The sequence below is a fragment of the Mixophyes fleayi genome, chromosome 2 (assembly GCF_038048845.1).
Source record: "Mixophyes fleayi isolate aMixFle1 chromosome 2, aMixFle1.hap1, whole genome shotgun sequence".
NCBI classification, from domain to species: Eukaryota; Metazoa; Chordata; class Amphibia; order Anura; family Limnodynastidae; genus Mixophyes; species Mixophyes fleayi.
In genome coordinates this window covers 331,744,903-331,763,839 of record NC_134403.1, presented here as the reverse complement: position 1 = coordinate 331,763,839, position 18,937 = coordinate 331,744,903, and the positions used below count along the sequence as shown (strand labels likewise).

General features: G+C 39.5%; 1 protein-coding gene across 4 annotated transcripts in view; it reads right to left on the bottom strand.

Annotated features, from left to right (window-relative positions):
• Positions 1 to 1,669: 1,669 nt before the first annotated feature.
• Positions 1,670 to 18,937, bottom strand: part of LOC142139358 (Golgi SNAP receptor complex member 1) — a 71,340-nt gene continuing 54,072 nt past the window's right edge. For all 4 annotated transcript variants that reach the window (XM_075196893.1, XM_075196894.1, XM_075196892.1 and 1 more), the window contains exons 7-9: positions 14,339 to 14,368; positions 5,033 to 5,115; positions 1,670 to 3,674 (exon numbers count right to left, since the gene is read on the bottom strand). In XM_075196893.1, the coding sequence (XP_075052994.1) occupies positions 3,550 to 3,674; positions 5,033 to 5,115; positions 14,339 to 14,368 (238 nt within the window). In that variant the 3' untranslated portion in view covers positions 1,670 to 3,549. The remainder of the gene's footprint in view (positions 3,675 to 5,032; positions 5,116 to 14,338; positions 14,369 to 18,937) is intronic.

Genomic DNA, 18,937 nt, shown 5'->3' with positions numbered 1-18,937 from the left:
ATAAAGGAAAACTATAGTCACCACCATTACAACACACACTTCAATCTGCTGGATATTACTTCAGGTATAATTAAAATGAAAATGAGAAGCAGAAACATGTATAATACTAATTTATTAAATTACATAACAAAGCTTTCTTCTTTATTACAGACAGAAATTGCACATTAGGTGCAGAAATGAGAAAATAATTACAAGAGCAATAAAATATAATTAGTTTCAATGAGCTATTTGTAAAGCAAAATAAGAAAGTGCCATTAGAAGGAAAGGGTTATATACAGCTGGGCGCTTTGGGTTTGGATATCCGTTAAGGTCAAGACTTTACACCGGGGTTGTTGAATAAATAAGGGTCCTCACATTCTCAAGGAGAGCACACATACAGATGACAGAGCAGACTTGTGTCTGGATACCCGTGGATACCCAATTTATCTGAATTGGGAGTTTTGCTTCCATATAAAGAGGTTCTCCATCTAAAACCTGTTTTCATATGTAGTGTGAGTGAGTCATTATGTCATAATTAAAATATATATATTATATATATATTATATATATATATATATATATATATATATATATATATATATATATATACACACATATATACACACACACACACAGATATGGGAAACCAGTTAGAGAGTTCTGAAGACTCGAAAGAAAGGAGAAAACAAAAGGAGAAAACAAAAAAAGAAAGAAAAAATGATTGCTGCTGCTCTGATGCTATAGACACAAACATGATCACAGAGGAGAACCTTCTCCTAGTCACTTTGAGGAGCACTGCAACATAATTTAATGAGAAGTGAAATGCCAGGGGATGGGTGGAGAAAGACAGGGGTAAAGTGGCAAGTATTCCAAATAAAATTATACATGTATACATTTAGTAGGCGAGTTAGTGGAGATGTATTTCTACTAGAAGTCTATATAAACATTACCATTATGGATTGTAATTTGTAAGGGTCCATAATCACAGTTGTCTGGACCTCCGAATAATGATCACTAACAGAACACCCAGTGCTCATAGTACAGACTTCAAATGCAGCTTGATACATTTTTGGTCCATTCGGTACTTGAAGTCAGTACAGTGAGTAGTGTGATCTAGTATCATTAATCAGAGGTCTATTTATTCTATTCACAGGGCATGAGTAGCTGCATGACTGCCTGTGATTATGCCCACTGACTTTCATAAAGGCTCATTCCTTCCAATGACTTTACTATACACTACTAAAATACATGAATACTGCAAAGCCTGAAGTGCACCGAATACACATACAATAAACAGGATTCTTTGTGAAGTTTTGGGTCTGCTAAGTATACAAATACACAGTCCTAACCTGATAGTAGATCTGTAGACAAACAGTGAGGACATAAAGTAAATGTTTGGATAAGGAAGGCAAAAGGACAAAAAAAACATACAATGTAGATATAGGAACTGGGGGAAGGATTTGAAATGATATAAAAGACCAGCAGCCAGTGGTGGGTGCCACAGCAAGGTGAAATAAATGGTTTATATGCTGGAATGATGAGTGCTTCATCAATTCATTCCAATATCTCTCTGGGCCAGTATTCAAGTGGCCCTGCACAGCAACAGCAGCTCTCTCCACCATGACCTGTGGAAGCCAGCTCCCTATAGGGTTTTCTTTTTCCTTCTAAATGCCCCATATATTACATATAAAAGATTGTTTTGGACTGAGAACCCCTTCAAACAATCCACTTCTCATGGGTTGACATCATTATTTTTGGAAGAAGCTAGCCCGTTAAATTAGAACACATACAGAATGAATTTCTCTTTGACTATATCCCAGCTGGGATTCAATGAAATAAAGCTGTAACCTGCAGACCGTGGAAGCAGTAAGAATGCAGACTACCACTTAAGTGACCACTGCGTTCTCATTATTGGTTCAGCTTGAGGTGGCTTTCCGTAGTAGAATAGGTAAGAAGCGGGCAATGTGCACTAACAGTCTTTATGAATTTTAATTCCCATGGTTGGCAGTCAGGCACTACATGTAGTAGTTTAGAAGTAAATGCAATAATCACTGACTGTCTACCTATCATGAGTGAAAGCCAAATTGTAATGGCAGAACGTCTCCACATCAATTAGGCAATAACGTTCCAGGCATTATGTAAAAAGCTCACTTTAAAACAATGAGCGGGAATTAAAGTGTCTTGTTATAATAACAGGGTAAACATGAAGCTAGAAGAAAATTCAACTAAAAAACTACATCTAATCTTGATCTTGCTGTAGCTTGGTGACAGTGTTATTAGCGTTGATACCAAATATCAATGGTAGGTATTAGAAATTAGCATATCATCCCAATGACAAAACAGGAAGTGCATTGTAAAGCACAGCTAATAAAAATAGATTTCTCCTGCATCCCAATTTGATTTTTTTACAGCTCTGTAGAAAGCTCTTAAAAATTTCCCTTGTTCTCAACAGAAATAATCTGCAGTTTAGTATCTGTGTGCAACAATGAAACGCGCACACAACTAACCGGGTATTGGCTCTGTTGGATCATTCTATGGCCCAAGTGTGTATTTTTTTTACAGAAAATGTGTATGTCCAGTCAGGCTTGAAAATCAATAATTATCTAGAGGAAAAATAAAATAAACAAATAACTTAAGATTACGTTTTCCATACTCTGTACACATACTGGAAGCGTTGGTTTTGTGCAGCAACTGTGCACATACCCGACACATCACTGTGTGTCTGACAAAGGGCCTTGAACAGGTATAGAACCTTCAATGTTAGACAGCACTTCAACCAAATCGCAAAGTGAGTTTGTTACCTTTACTATCAGCTGAAAATATTTTATTAGTATTTGTCTTTAAGCTGGACCCGATTGGTAACTGTAGCCAAAAAACACAATGGTATTTGCTTCTTTGTCTCAAACTCAAATGAAATGCAAAGGGCTGACATTTGTTTCTAACATGGCAATTGCTAAAATTCTAGATATATACTGTTCATTTTTTCTTATATAAAGCTCTGCCAAACACAAAATGTGTGTAAATAGTGGAAATCTGTTGCAACACATTATCTCTGCCTTTGACACATGCATTAAAGGAGAACTAAACCAAAACAAACAAGTGGATGGAGTATGGAAACAAAAATGTATATGACGAGGTTCCCATACCATGACATAACTTTGGCCAACCCCTCCCCTACACACCATGTAGGCAGCCATTGTGTGTCTTCAGCATCAGTTAGGTTAATTCAAATCGTGTTGATCTGTGAATGTTACTTGTAGCTTTCAGAAAGGTTTAGTGGTCCTTTAAAAGGTGCCATTTCAAGGCTTCCGATCACAGACATCTATAAACCCTTCCACTATTCTTCAAATACAGTATGGACACAGAGAAGGGTTAGAGGACACAGTATGTACAGCTACTGGTCAGCACATAGATACTGCCAGCACTAAAGATTGCCAATATAAAATGTAAATTATTTCTTTAGTACCCCGCTCCCTTATGTACAGGTGGTGTGTGAAGAACGACATGTCACTGATCTCTTCATTCCGATGTTGCTGCTCCTCTGGTTTGCGGCACAGTCTGTGTCAGTTGTCAATGGAAAGCATAGAGCAGCAGCAAGATAGTGCAAATGCCGATTACAGAGCCCAGGATGAGAGAATCTCGGCGCTTCCTCAGGTTAATCCTCTGGATAAGACTGTTAACTGCCGGAAAACGATCTGGGAGACTTAATTAAGGACAGTAACGAGCAGCATCATAGCACAATATAACAATCTGGAGATATATGTGTGGGACTGTTATTACACCACATGGAACATTACTACTACACAATGCTGTATAATCACACTTTACAGTAAATTATCATACAGAAACTCTACAGACAGCACTTCAACCATGTCAGGCACAGTGGTTCTTAACACATTCATAGCCACAGAATGTTTGACCTTTTCATTATCAAAACTATTTTTAACAATTAATACTCTGTACCAGTTTCTGGGAAGAACTTCTATATGGTGGCACAATGCAGAGCGGAATAAAAAATATATAATATATATAGAAATATATATAATATATATATATATATTAGTTTTACTGTGTAGGTAAATTGAGCACTAATTGAGAAATACACATTCATATTACACACAATGCTGTCTTGTGAATAACATTATGGGTTCCTCCAGTATGGGTCAGGATGTGGAGGTTCCTCTTTATATGATGCGCACCAGTCTGTGCGAGAAGGAGAAGCATAGATTGCTCAAGTTGACCCTGGCCACTTTGAAGGACTGCCAAAAAACCTTGATGATGGAATGACAGCTTGATGGGGAACTGGGGGCTCCTGAATGCAAAAGCTGGGCATGAATAGTATGAAGACACACTGCCCCCTTGGCACAACTTGTTAGTATGGTGGCCTCTATGATTTTGGTTTTATATCTGTGCATTTGGAAGTTGGTTTTCATAGCAATATAATATGTGCTATACCGTCAGCAATTTCAGTCTGTGAACAGGCATTCCTGGAGGGTTGAAATAGTTGGTATGTAGTAGTCTTCATCACTTATTGCCCTGTCCATCAACATGTCCTATAGTGATTTGTTCCAAGCTTCAATATCTCTCTTGTAACATGGTACAATACCCCAGATGATGATGACATAATCCTGCAGAATTTTGTCCAGAGCTATCCCTTCCTGTTACAGACTAGGTTCTCACTACACCCTAAGCTTAGTGGCAATCTGAAAGCAGAGAGCGCAGTCCCTTCTCCGCAGCAGTGATGTTACTGCATTTCTTCTGTGATCTGATTTTTGTGAGTAAGAGATTGATCAAAAATGTTTTGTTTCCTGTCAAAATTAACATATGAATACTTTGCTGCCTGGAACCTAGGCTCTTATCAAGCAGTTTTCCTGTCAACTGAGACCTAAAAAGCTAACGGTTCACAAAACGTCACCTTCCCAGGGTTAAACATTTTGCACACTCATACATCCACTCCGATCAGTGTGTGTGTGTGTGTGTGTGTGTGTGTGTGTGTGTGTGTGTGTGTGTGTGTGTGTGTGTGTGTGGACACGCAGTGCCGTAATAAGGATACTGGCCAGGGTATTCATCCGGCTCTGTATGGATTTCAAAAATCCCCTCTGTGACGTCATGTTTTCTTTCGTAGCCATTGCAATACTACAAAAATACAGAAAGCATTTTATTTATACATGTAGTTTTAGAAATGTATGGAATCTATAATAACTAAGAAACAATATATATAACACGGAAAAACTCTCATGGAGACGTGACGTTTAGGAATTTATTAGTAATTAGCAGTGAGGACAAATAAAATAGACAGTGCTTGATTGGTGCAATATTCAATGTAGCTATTCTTCAAAATCACATGACTTTACAATGTACTATGCATGTTGCATTACTAGCATTGCCAATGGACAGTTATGTTTTATGAACTAGCTAGATAGATAAAAATTGTTTTTTGTTTTTTTTAGTAAAGAAGACTGTGATGAGACACGCTGGCTGTTGATAGTATGGTGGTGGTTAGTAGTGTTGAGATTTACCATCTCTGTGGTTCCAGGGATGGTAAATCCTGTAAAGGACAAGGGTCCATGAGACCACAGCCCGTAATACAAAAGTGCAAAATGAAAGTACAAACTGCCTTCAACAACATTTCAACACTCCACACAACGGTGTTTTAGAGTGTTTTTATATATTTTTACCACCCACGTCTCTCTTCTTCCACCCTTCCCCTTTCTACATTCAAACCTCCTTGTGTCTCTTCTCATCTCTGTACTTGGTGCACTGACCAGCACTCACTACAGGAACCATCATACAGATTGCACTGTGATTGGTTAGAGCTGACAATCCCATACAAGGCAAGCAGGGGGCTATGGATGTCCCATAAGACAAGGTCGCTCAGCAGCGTACTCTATATTAGTGTACACTTCTGATGGGGTAGGGTATACTAGTCAGGGTTCTAACACCTATGGCACACAAGTGTTTTCTGATGCGTTTTTATACAGTGATGTCTGCACATGCAAAGTTCAAAAAAGTGTGTACACAGATATCAGGGAGGTTAAAAAACAAACACACAATTAAATTGGGGATTACAAAATGTCTAAGAAAAGAAAAATGAGAGCTTGATTTTCATAACTAAGCGATAACATCTGAACATAACTGATAATAAATATTTGCATATTTTTTCTAAATATTCTCCTTGAAGCACTTATTGTAAAAAAGGTGTATATTCTCCTTTATTAGTCAGTCAAAACATCAGATTTACCTTCCAGCACAGTAATGCACCAAGTAGATGTAAAGTAAAGTAATATAGAAGGAATAATTAACTGTGCACAACTGTTATTTGTATTCCATGACATAGATAAGCGCTTCTTGATGACTGCTACAGGAAACTAAGAACGTAAGTATAATGATATAGTTGTTTCCAACTTGCAGCACACAGCTTAAGGCCATGCCAGGGCATTCTAATTAGATGCTGCCATGTAAAGGACTTGCACTAACTGCAGCCAGATTCTTCCACTATAATAAATGACCTAAATCAAATGTGTTCTTAACTCCTCTCACTGGCCAGCAGTTATTCTCGCAGCAAATCTCTGCAGTGTCCCCAGACTCATTACAGCAGTTATCATTCTAGCTGAACAGGTCTGCCCAGCTCCGATTCAGAGTGCTGCTGGGTTATGTAAAGAGCACCCCAGAGACACAATTATAAAACCTCATTAGGAATATATCCTGGGAGTGAGTGCTTTTAACATCTGAAAACAGAGCTCAATAAGTAACGCAGGCAAATGTGTGTAGCTTTCAAGCCTGTACATTAGGGAAGAAGATCGCTTTACATTCTGTAAGAAAAAAAAAAAAAGTTTAACTTTACATCAAAAAGGAAATACTGAAGAAAGGGATGTGCTTTGTGCAGGCTGGGAAAGTAACAACATTGGATGGCATACCTAATAAGCAAAGGCTTAGATAGGAAGAATTCCCAACAGTCAGCAGCATTGAGCAACTCGAGTACAAATCATGTCTGACCATTTAGCATCCTCATTACCTTGCCGTTTGGGAATCATTGAACTTTTTAAAGAAAATTAAAACTTTTATCACAGATTTTCTGTATCGTTCTTCTGTAATGGTTGCTAACGATCAATTAGAGGATGTGATCAGTGTGATGTGATGTTTGATCAGTGAGATGAAAAGGTCTTTGTTGACCAACGAGTGAGTAATGTAACTGTGAGTAACTGTGGCTGCCAAATCTGTCCAGTTTAACCACACGTGACTAAGAGGCCAGATCTGTCCCTGTTTGGACATTTTAAGACAGATTAATTATAGGAAGACAACTTTATTTAAATGTGACATAAATGTACAATTGTCAGAAACCTACTCATTCCATTGCAATATAAATCTATATTGATAGATTAATTGAGTGTGCTTCTGTGGGTGCTACTGCCACCACTGCTACTGGGCTACAAGCCTCCAGATGAAATACAAAACACACACTGAAAACTAATGAAGTTGTAAAGACATTTTCTTAAAGTGGGACACAAGTCTATGCAGACTCAAATCACGCCTTGTCCACAGTTATAATAACATAACTCTGAAGTGTACCCATCACCTACTCACACAGTATGGTCTGAACCAAGATTCATGAGAATGCTGCCTATAAATTCACTAGGAACAAGTGACATAGTAGATATGAGGCACAAAATGCCACATGCCTCAGTGATGTTACTTGCTCCTAATGACATAGCAGAGGTATGAGGCACAAAATTCCACATGCCTCAGTGATGTTCCAAGTGGCAGAGATAGGAGGCACAAAATGGCCGTCTACATTGTGAAGATAACTGTAGAGCTGTTGGTATTAGCATTTACTATCAGACTTACATAGAAATCATTTTAAAACTATGGTTACTCTGCAGAACAAATGGTAGTATTATCTCTAACTAATCTTTGCTATTTTTCGTATTAGAGCAAAAAATAAACACTGAAATATATTTAAAAAAAAGCCACCCCAAGACTCTCTCTCTAGTAACAATCAATTACTAGGACTCCACGTCACTAACTTCCCAGTCATGGTGACTGTATCTACCGGCTATACTAATGTAATGTGAAGTACTATGCAAGATGCTTTTAGACCTATAAATCATTTATGCTACTAGTAGAACATCCACCTATTTAGGAGACTCGAGAAGGAGACACTCCTTGTGACTAGAAATGAACAGCTGTACAAGACAATTTAAGTTTCTATGTTAGGAATGCTGTACAAATATGTAGGTGGTTTTATACAGATCACTGAAATCCAATATGTCTTCCAATATTCACTATAAGGTAGAGGGGTGTATTTTTTATGTCACACAAGTTTTCCATCAAGTGATGACAAGAGAATTTATGTTTTTGTCACAAGCGAAAAATGTTTAGATCAAACATTAAAGAAATATGAGTCATAATTTTAATGTGGCAATAAAATAAAAAATAAAAACCTACATAAAATTAGTATGCATGTTAATGGAACAATTCCTATTTATCTCAGCTAGAAGTCTACAAAGTCTTTTTTTTTTTTTTTTTTTTAAAATCAGAAAATGTTTTTCTTCTCTTTTTCCCCTCAACATAAAAGCCTATAACATTAGACTATAACAATTAAAACTAAACCCACGCAGGGGTAATAGCAGATGTTTCTTGACAATGTATGCATGAATTTATAACACTTTCATCAGCAAATATGAGCAGGTTAGAATCCAACTTCAGATATATTTGAGGAATATACAAACATATCAGTAGTTGACATGCAATACAGGAATAGTCTCCCTGTACGACCTGCCCACACCTGGCATACAATGAGGCATCAAAATAATAATAATAGTAATAATAAAAATAGTGGCTGGGTGCCTGCCCCGAATATAATCCTCTCGAGAGGTCCACTTCCCTCTATAACATAAGGAGATATTCTCCATCTATACCAGGATCTTCTCATACTTGTCGATCAAATTTCTGCTAGTATACATGAATCGATCATGGCCTACTGTGTCATTAACCAGATCTATCCAATCCTTCAAGGCCGGACCCTCCGGGGTCATCCACTTCCTTGCAATGACCACCTTTGCCAACATAAGTATAGTAATGAGTAGTCTCATAAGCTTATGAGTATTCTTAGTCAGACCCAGACCGGATATGCAGAGTCTAGGTGTGATGGCGGATACTCCCACTCCCAATCGTATTATACAGGCACCCACCTCCCTCCAAAAGGAAGACACCAATGGGCATTTCCAGAGCATGTGCCAAAAGTCCCCACTCACACTCGGGACACAGGAGAAACTGTCCCCCCACTAAATTTAGAAAGTCGAAGGGGAGTATAATACGCTCTATGTAGAAGGAAAATCTGGACGTGACGAAATCTGGCAGAAGTAGCAACCTGACACAGACTGTTCAAAAAAGTATCCCAGGTTTTATCGTTAATTTCCCCCAGATCAACTTCCCATAGGTGTCGCAGTTCCGGCATGCCGTCCACACCAGCCCTTTCCAGCAGAATTGAATATATGAACGAAATTTGGTGCCCCGAGCCCAACCGCAACAGTTGCACCCGTAGAGGATCTGCACTGAGACTCAGGACGGCCCCCCGAAACTGCGAGGTTATAGCATGCCTTGGTTGCAAATACCTGAAGAAATGACTCCTAGGCAGCTCATATAGTCCCCGTAGCTGTTCAAAGGAGCATAATATCCCATCCACATACAACTGCCCAATATACAAAAATTACAGGTATGCCAGGTCCCAGCCCCCCCGTCATCTTCACAAGTTCACCAAAGTCCAGATTATCTGAAAGAGGGGTGCACGGGTCATAAGCTGACTCATCCACAATCTGAACAGAGATCTGCCACACTCTCAAGGTCTGAGTCACCAAGGGGGGGATGACCACCAGACTTCCTACCAGCCAAAAGTAACTGCGTCCATCAATGTCTAGACCCTGTCATAGAAACTAGGAGGTCATGAAGGTCCGAGCCCAACCGAGATTGCAGCCATGCGCCAATATGTGCCAACTGGGAGGCAAAATAATAGAGCCGCAGATTCAGTAGAGCCAAATCCCCTGACCTCCGAAAGTGACACAGAGTAGTGAACTTGACATGGGCTCTCCTGTCCGCCCATACCAATGAGGATATGAGACAATCAATAGAGCAGAATATACTATGAGGAATGTAGATTTGGGACTGCTGAAGCACATACAAAAATTTTGGCTGAAGGATCATTTTAACCAAGTTAATTCTACCCGTGACCGCCAATGGCAAATGTCTCCACGCCTGAAACCTGCCTTTAAGATAATTGAAAAACAGGGATACTCTGCACTCTCCAAACACATAATTAATGCTGTACCAAGTACTGTTCTATATTAAAAACAGGGAATGTTAGTTCCACATATTGCAATATATGTTAAGCTGACCAACTCACGCCAAAGTCTTCACATTCTGGTCAGTCCTAACATGTTTAAATGCTATGCTATTTTATCTGGGCTTAAGGCTTACCTGCACACAGCTTTTAAAGGCAAGTCTTTCCCTAGCACTAGCAGCCATGGGAGACCTGGGACTCACCTGACAAGTTGGAATTAATGAATGTAAAGAATGGGGTGCAAGAGTCATGGGACTTACATTGTATAAACAAAAACAGACATAGATCCTCTGCACTCACCGTGTACAGACCCCCTCTTGCACCCCAGTCTGTATACAGTTAGCTCGTGATACAAAAGAAGGCCACAGACAAAGCACCCAGGCCACAGCTGGATACACAGCCAATGTTCAAAGGTCACAGAGGAGAATACAGCCAATGCAGTAATAAATCAGGAGATATGTATACAGTATAGACAGCACCTGCATACTGGGGATTCAGAGAGGGAGGGACCTCAAACAAAGTCTAATGAGACAATATACTCTCTCCACTGTGGCAGAGAAGGGAACCTATATGATAGCAACAACAGATTCAGACAGTCGGCGAGGCTAAAGGAGCTGTACCTTCAGCTATAGAGATCTGTACACAGGCCTGACCTCCGCAAACACTCAGCCCCAAAATGTCGTTGCAGTTCACTCCATGGCGAGAACGCTCAGGTGTAGATGTCCTGCGTGCAGCCAGCAGCCAGATGCCTGTTCTCCACGCACCCAGAAAAAGCCAAGAAGGGCAGGTAAGTATATATCCACAACGGCTCAAAAGCTCTCGACTTCAGCAGAGAGAGGAGTCGCCGATTTCTTGTCACCACAAGTGCAGCCTCAGCCGAGCACAGACGTCAGCAGCAGCCACCCTGACCCGCCAGCACGATCGCAACTTTGACCGGAGGGAGCAGAGGCAACTTCACTGCAGAACCAGACCAGGTTTGAGAGACTAACAGTACATCAGGATAGCTGGGCTGGGGAGCTCCGGTACACACGTCCTACTCCATGCTCCACCAGGCCACGCCCGTCTACAAAGTCTTTTAGTTGAGATACATAGCACATATGGATTGCAAGTTGTAAGGGTCCATACGCACCTTTGTATGGATCACAGAATAGTGATCAGTTGATCAGCAACAGGATCAGACTGTCTGTTTTAATGGTACCAACTCCAAATGTTGGTTGGTGACTATGGTCCTCATACGAATATATTATCAGTAAAGTGAGGTCTGTTTACTCTGAATTCATCACATGTTGGTGAACATGCATGGGCAGCTGCACAACTGTCTGCGATTATGTACTTTAATGCAATTAACCTGTTGACTTTCATGAAGGCCAATTTTTCTTTGCTGTTATAGTACTGAATTAAAGGTCACTGTCTGTTGCTAACAAGGGATAATAATATTATAATAGATTTGCAAGGCACCACAGTGCTCCAAGTAAATGCTGACATGAAAACAAAGGAAAAGGAGGGCCTTGCTCATGAGAGAGCTTACATTCTAATTGGAAGAGGCCACAGATGAAACGAGGGGTGAATGTAACTCAGAGTGGAGATTGAGACAGTTGAGAGGTTGTATTAGTGTGATTAAGGGAAGTGCTAATAAAGAGAAGGGTTTTTGGAGAGCATACTAGGGAATTCCATAAGCAGGCAGTAACATGGGAGAAGTCTTATAGGTGGGAGGGAGGGTTAGTTAGCAGAGATGAAGTGCAGGTCAGAGGTAGATTTAAGAAAATATAATAAATATATATATATATATATATATATATATATATATATATATATATATATATATATATATATATATATATATCTCTCTATATCTAACTGTGAAGCGGTGGTGTTGTTGAGGGTTTTGTAGGTAAAGGGGAGTAATTTGCAAATTTTTATGGCTCTGTGTTTTCTCCAAAATCCAATTCAAAGTGATGCAGCAGTGAAAGAGGAAGATCAATCTTCCAGAGGCACATAAGACTGATTGAATAGAGGATAGATGGTGAGGGGAATGCCAGATAGCAGGAAGTTGCAGTAGTCAAGGTGGGAGGTGATGAGAGAATGGATAAGAGATTTGGTAGTGTCTTGGGTAAGAAAAAGGTGTATTTTGGCTATATTTATAGAAGACTGGGTGAATATTAGAGATTTGAAGCATATCTGTCTGGTAATTGAAAGGATGAATTTATAGTGGAGGAAATCAAAATAGGAATGAGATTTCCTGCAGTACACTACTAATAAACACAAATACTGATGTGTACCCCAATAAATTGGCAATAAAACAGCAGACCCAAAACTTGATAAATAATACTTAGGGGCGTATTCAATTGTCGGCGGAAACGAAGAAAATCCCGCGGTCCGCGCACGATTACCGTTATTACGGTAATCGTGCACGGAAAACCCGTTAATACGGTAATTTACTCGCTGGATTTTAGCTCGCAGCTCCCTGAGCTGCGAGCTGAAATCCAGCTACAAATTACCGTATTAACTGTAGTTGTTTTTCCGCGGCGCGGAATATGCCCCTAAGTGTTCAAATGTACAGTCCTAAATAGATTTGGGGGATAACAAAAATTATATATCGATCCATGTGATGTCACTAGTGCTCAGCATAGGCTACTTCGCCGGTCTGAGAAGGCCAAGGGAGGATTACTATTAAGAGCTCTATATAAATAGTATTTTTGCTAATTACTATTTTTAAGAATACATACACACACAAACATGAAAGAGCTATAAAATTTAAACCGCAAAGAGCTATAATTATTTGCTGCAACAAAAAGTATATTGTCTGTATCAGTGTTTTCTACCTTTTCTATCTATCTCCAGCACCCCTCCCACTTCTCTCCCCTACAGGCACTTCAAGTTGTGCCATGGCAGAACCTACAAAAAAGACCATACTTACAGGAATCGGGAACCTGGAACACCCGTAAAGGCAGCAACTACCTCCAAAACACACCTACATACGACAAGCGCAGACGGCCACGTTAAACCACCTAAAAGGGGCCCCTATCATATCTATATTTTTTTTTCATTAGAGGTATTTCACATATTCATATAGGCTTGTTCCTGTCAACATTAGTACTTCATTCCGATTACCATGGAAACCTATCACATTCTTCTACTTTACCCTCTTTGAAGACAGCATTCTATTGGGCAGAATCAATTCTGCTCGAGGTGCGGCGATGTGTCTCCAGAAGAGTCAGCGGAGAAACATCACCTCAATGTTTTGACTCAAATCTCCGCTTTTTACTTGCACCCCATAGAAGTGTGAGAAAAAAAAATGAGCGGAGATTGCTTGCCATAATGGCCAGCAATATGTGAAGCTGGGCATAGAGGCGATGTCCAGCGGCACCTCGCGACCAACTGAATCTCCCCCTATGTAGTCTTGTTATGTTCACTGTTTATATGTTGCTATGATAACAAAGACCATAGCACTCACATCTGACGCGATACATAGCCAGCTGAACAATGTTCTTTTGTTCAGCAATTCACAAGGGAGACCTCTAGATAAAAGGATTATTCCTGAAACACGGAAGGTCTTTTTTCCTCCAATTAGATCCTGCCTTATTGGAATGCTGTACTGCTTTGTTTGTGGTATGTAATTCAATATCTATTAAAATGTATTAGTCCACACGCATTTACAATATTGTGTGCATGTGGTGATTTTGCCATTTGTCATGTACATAAACATTTGCATTTAATGTGCATTAAAATACCGTGTATGCTGTATGACCATCTGTGGGTGTTCTTCTATAATTATTAACTATACTACATTAGGATAAACAACAACTTGTTCCTGAAATATAACTCAGCAAGCATGCCAGCAGTTATTTGCCTAAGTGCTAGACAGTATTCTAAAGATAATGAAGAAATGTACTTAAAAAATGATTAGAATTTTAACTTTTGCTTGCATTTAAATATCCATACCGAAGATAGGCGATTATTACACACAGGGAGTCCTTCGTAAGCAAAATTTTATATTCATGCTAAAAAAAAAATTGTACTTACCTTATAGTTTCTTCTATGAGACGATCGGAACTATAGAAAAGAAAAAAAACAGAGATAAGGAAAGTATGAAAAGATAAGGAAAGTAAGAAGTATGAACTGTCCAAATATAATTAGAAGATATACATAATAGCTTTATCCTGAAAATATCCTGTCACCTCATCAGTTAAACTGTTAAATTGCTGTGCGCATGCCCAGAAATGGACTATATGAGCTCAAAAATTAATTGCATTTGCTTGCGTTCACTGGCAAAGCACACTTTTGACAGCCTAAAATTTACTGGACAGAACAGGGAGGGAAGGGGCGTTTGCATGTACTCAATGTACAGTAGGGCGCGCCAAGCCCGAGCGAACTCAGCAGCACTCGATTCATGCTTTGATCACCCCTAAGGTACATGTGTTTCAGTTGCACCAGATACAGGACAGGTGTAAGTGCCGAGTGATAATGATGACAGTCACGTATTACTGCTAGATCATGTATTTCCAATCAGGAGCACCTATAAAAATGCATTTAATGCACAGTAGAAATTCATAACATCCTGATAAATTAATTCCATACTGATAAATGTTTTTTCATTTATTATTAACAGGTGACTATTCAAAATTATATAACCCATTTCCCTGCTAACTGGGAAGATAAGTTATTTTATTTTTTATCAGGGGGCTTCCATCACTTTTGGGAATCGATAAGAATTTGTTAAATTTATCCTCAAACTTGCTCATAGATAAGTATAATTTTGTAAGATGTGAGTGTGGCCATAGTCTCAGAAATATTGGAGAATAAGTCTGTGCCGTGATCTGAAGGCTGTATAAGTACAAAGACCTTCCCGGAGAGATGCAGCGAGCCAGATGTTTCTTCTGACAGTAAACAATGTGCTAATCTCTGCACCTCACTGCTTGCCAGATGCCCATGTCACCATTAATCACACATATAAGCAAACTGAATCCATTTCAGACTTAAGCAATTTGTTAGATATTAAATACAAGTCAGATAAGACAGTTCAACCAACACTTTTTTTTTTTTTTTTAAATAAATTACAGTGCAGTGATTTTTAATGAGAAGTATATTAAGGGCTTTATTTCGTAAGCAACTCATGTCAGTAGCAACTAGTAGGAGTACAATTGTTTTCTATACTTAAATGTTTTCTAGTGGGAACCATTGAACCCAACATGAAAACAATATGGAGGGAACAACAGTTTTGTCGTCTTGATAATTATCAGCATTGGTGTATTAATGCTGGGATATTTTGCTCAGTCTCGCACACTGTCTGCTAAACTATTCATACTCATAATATACTTTCATATCTTTGTCTGTTGTATACATTTGGAGCTGAATGCATGTTCTATAGGTAGAGATCCCCTCCCCCAAATAATATTAGTTTACCCGAGAACACCACCACACAGATTATTCCTTGATTCATGGGCTGTTTATTACTATGAATCAGTTCTATTTTTTTACAAAAATATAAACCAGAATGTATAGTACAGAATGAATGCAACAAATATTTGTTGTTGTAGAATACTGACCACTAGTTACTGGTTATCACTGAGGTCTTAGACTTTCCCTTCCCAAAGTCACACTAAACGCTCCCTGCACTGATTGACAGGTTAAGATCAATATTATGCATCCAATAGTATTTATCCAATATGATCTTCTGGTTGTTAAGATCCAGTCTAGGTACATAATTATTGCTAATATTCACCAAACAAACACTTCCTTTTATTATTATTTTTTACACCCCCTTCTATATAATTTATTTGAACAACAGAATATACTTTGATAATATTCTACGACTTGGGGTGCATTCACAGCATGCTAGAGGATGGATGGCTGAACCTATAGCTCTGCCTAATGTCTACCGTAAAAACCTGCTAATTAGTACACAGTTGTACACATTGGTAGCAGGACAATGATAAAGCTGCAGAGACTTCAAGGCAATAACACGGTTACTGTTGATCACTTTATAATAGAGATTATTAGGCTCGGTTCCCCGAGAACCAAACACACAAACTTAGCAGATCCGTGTACCCTCGGCTCAGTACTTTAGCGCGCACTCGGAATTGAAAACGAGGCAAAACGACATTGCGTCAGTCAGATCTCGTGAGTTTTGGATTCTATAAGTCCCGCCCTCCATGGCGATCCAGTGCCATTTCACAGAGGGACACAGAAGGGGTAGCACGGTTCTTGGCAGTCTCTAGTACAGTTGGGTAGCGTCATAGGTAGAAAAGAAAGAGGAGGGGTAGCAATGTTCTTCAAAGTCTCCAGTGACATTCAGGAGAGCTCCATTGCGAACTGTCATTGCTGAAATACAAATAATAGGTCTGGCAGGCTTGGACTTCTAAATCTGCAGTCACACTATACGGTGTTATATAGGTAAAACACAAAGAGAAGAGCTCCGTTGCGAATTGTCATTGCTGAAATAGAAATAGGGCTGGCAGGCTTGGTCTTCTAAATCTGCAGTTACATTTTACTATACCATAGCTCACTCAAAAACAGGAGAGGTGGCAGGATTCAGTACTGAAACAGAAATTGTAATAATAGGGCTGTCAGTGTTCTTAAAAGTCTCCAGTGACATTCTACTGTGCCATAGCTCATACAGAAACAGAAGGGGTGGCATTGTTCTTTCACTCTCCAGTCTCAGTCATGATGATACTAATCCCTCTACCTCATGTGCTAAAGCCTTTGTTCAACTGCATAGTGGTTTTAAGTCAGGGAAACAAAAATGTAAATAAAAAGCTTGTAACATTTTAAAGAAAAAAACACCTCTAATAAAGGTGAAAATTTACTGTAGAAAAACATAAAATTGCCAACATGCCATTCTACCCAAAATATTACCAAGCATACCAGCATCAGCTAGCTCCCTTCTCTAAGCTAGATCTCAGCACCTGCAATCTACACTGTCATCATATTCACCCTAATCAGTGTGTACATCATCCTCAAACAATACTAATTCATCCCCGATGGAATTCATCATCACAGAAGCATGTGTACTTTGATGTAATTGCCGGTAATGCCCTTCCTCATGGAATTTTCAGTTCATTTTACAGAAGAGCTGTCACGATTTTTGGGCAATTCTTTTAGACCAGACCAAATGTCAAAATGTTGTGCAGACTCATCTGCATCAACACTGGGTGTCTTGGGAAAACTACATTTTTTCCAAGCAGCATTTTCCAGAGAAACTGAAGGAGGAGACGTCATTGTGTCATGTATTACTTGAGCTGTCAGCTTGCTGACCAGGAGCTCATTGCATCTCTTGAGATCTGGGTCAGTTGGAAAGAAAAAGAAGACATAGCTCTTAAACCTTGGATCAAGCACAGTTTCCAAAATGTAACGATCAGATTTCGAGATGTTGATAACTCTTGGATCCTGGCGAAGCGAATAAAGTACTTAATCTACAAGTCCAACATAATTAGCAGAATTGCTTTGTTTCATTTCCTCCTTTAATTTCTCTTGCTGCTTTTCAAAAAGACTAATTAGGGGAATCACTTGACTCAAGCTAACAGTGTCTGCACTCTCTTCACAGGTGACTACTTCGAGTGGTTTCAGCACCTTGCACAACACGGAAAGTATTCTCCACTGCGCTGCACTAAAGTACATTCCCCCTAAATTCTATTCTTCTTGCAGCTGCTGCATTCTCCTACATGTTGTTACAGAATTTCGAAACTGACCCTATATATTTCGGGACACAGACAGCATCTCCTGCATGTCATTGTCATTTTTTAAAAAGTTCTGTACCACCAAGTTGATTGTATGAGCAAAACAGGGAATGTGATGGAATTTCCCCTGCTGTAATGCTCTAATAATATTGGTGTGTGGCGTTATCAAAAATCACATATCCTCAGGAGAGTCCAAGCAGGATAAGCCATTTTGCAATGACATCCTTTAGTTTGTCAAACAGGTTGTCAGCGGCATTACCTCTGACCTGCGCCTTGTCTCATCTCTGATAACCACCTCTCACTCCCATCTTCAAAACTTCTCCCGTGCTACTCCCCACTTATGGAATTCCCTACCATGCTAAATCAGACTTTCCAACGGCCTTCAAATCTTTAGATGCCCTTTGAAAACCACCTATTTTTTTTTTTATAGAGGTGATCTTATTCTTGATAACCATATTCACACTAACGCACCCTCACAACTATCCCAATCTCCACTCTGAGCCACACTCGCTCCTCTTGTTTCAGCTGTGCCCTCTTCCCTTTAGAATGTAAGCTCTCTAATGAGCAGGGCCCGCCATACCCTTTGTTTTCATGTCTCCATCCATTTTGTCTGCCTTGCCTGACGTATGTCTTGTTTTATGTATGTCCTTGTCTTCCTTACTGTAAGGCGCTGTGGAGCACTGTGGTGCCTTACAAATCTACGATAACAATAATATTCCTCTTCGTGAAGCAGATGATACAAAGTAGCCTGCCTCTGAAAAATGTGACGTACTTGGGTACATGTTGCTGCCCGTGCTGGTGAAGGCGAATCACCAACCCAGTGGGCTGTCACATTCATATAATCTTTAGTTTGCCCAGTTCCGCTTGTCCACATATCTGTGGTTAATTGTACAGTGATCAGAATGGCGTTTTGTAGCCCAATAAATTACATTTTTACGAACCTTCT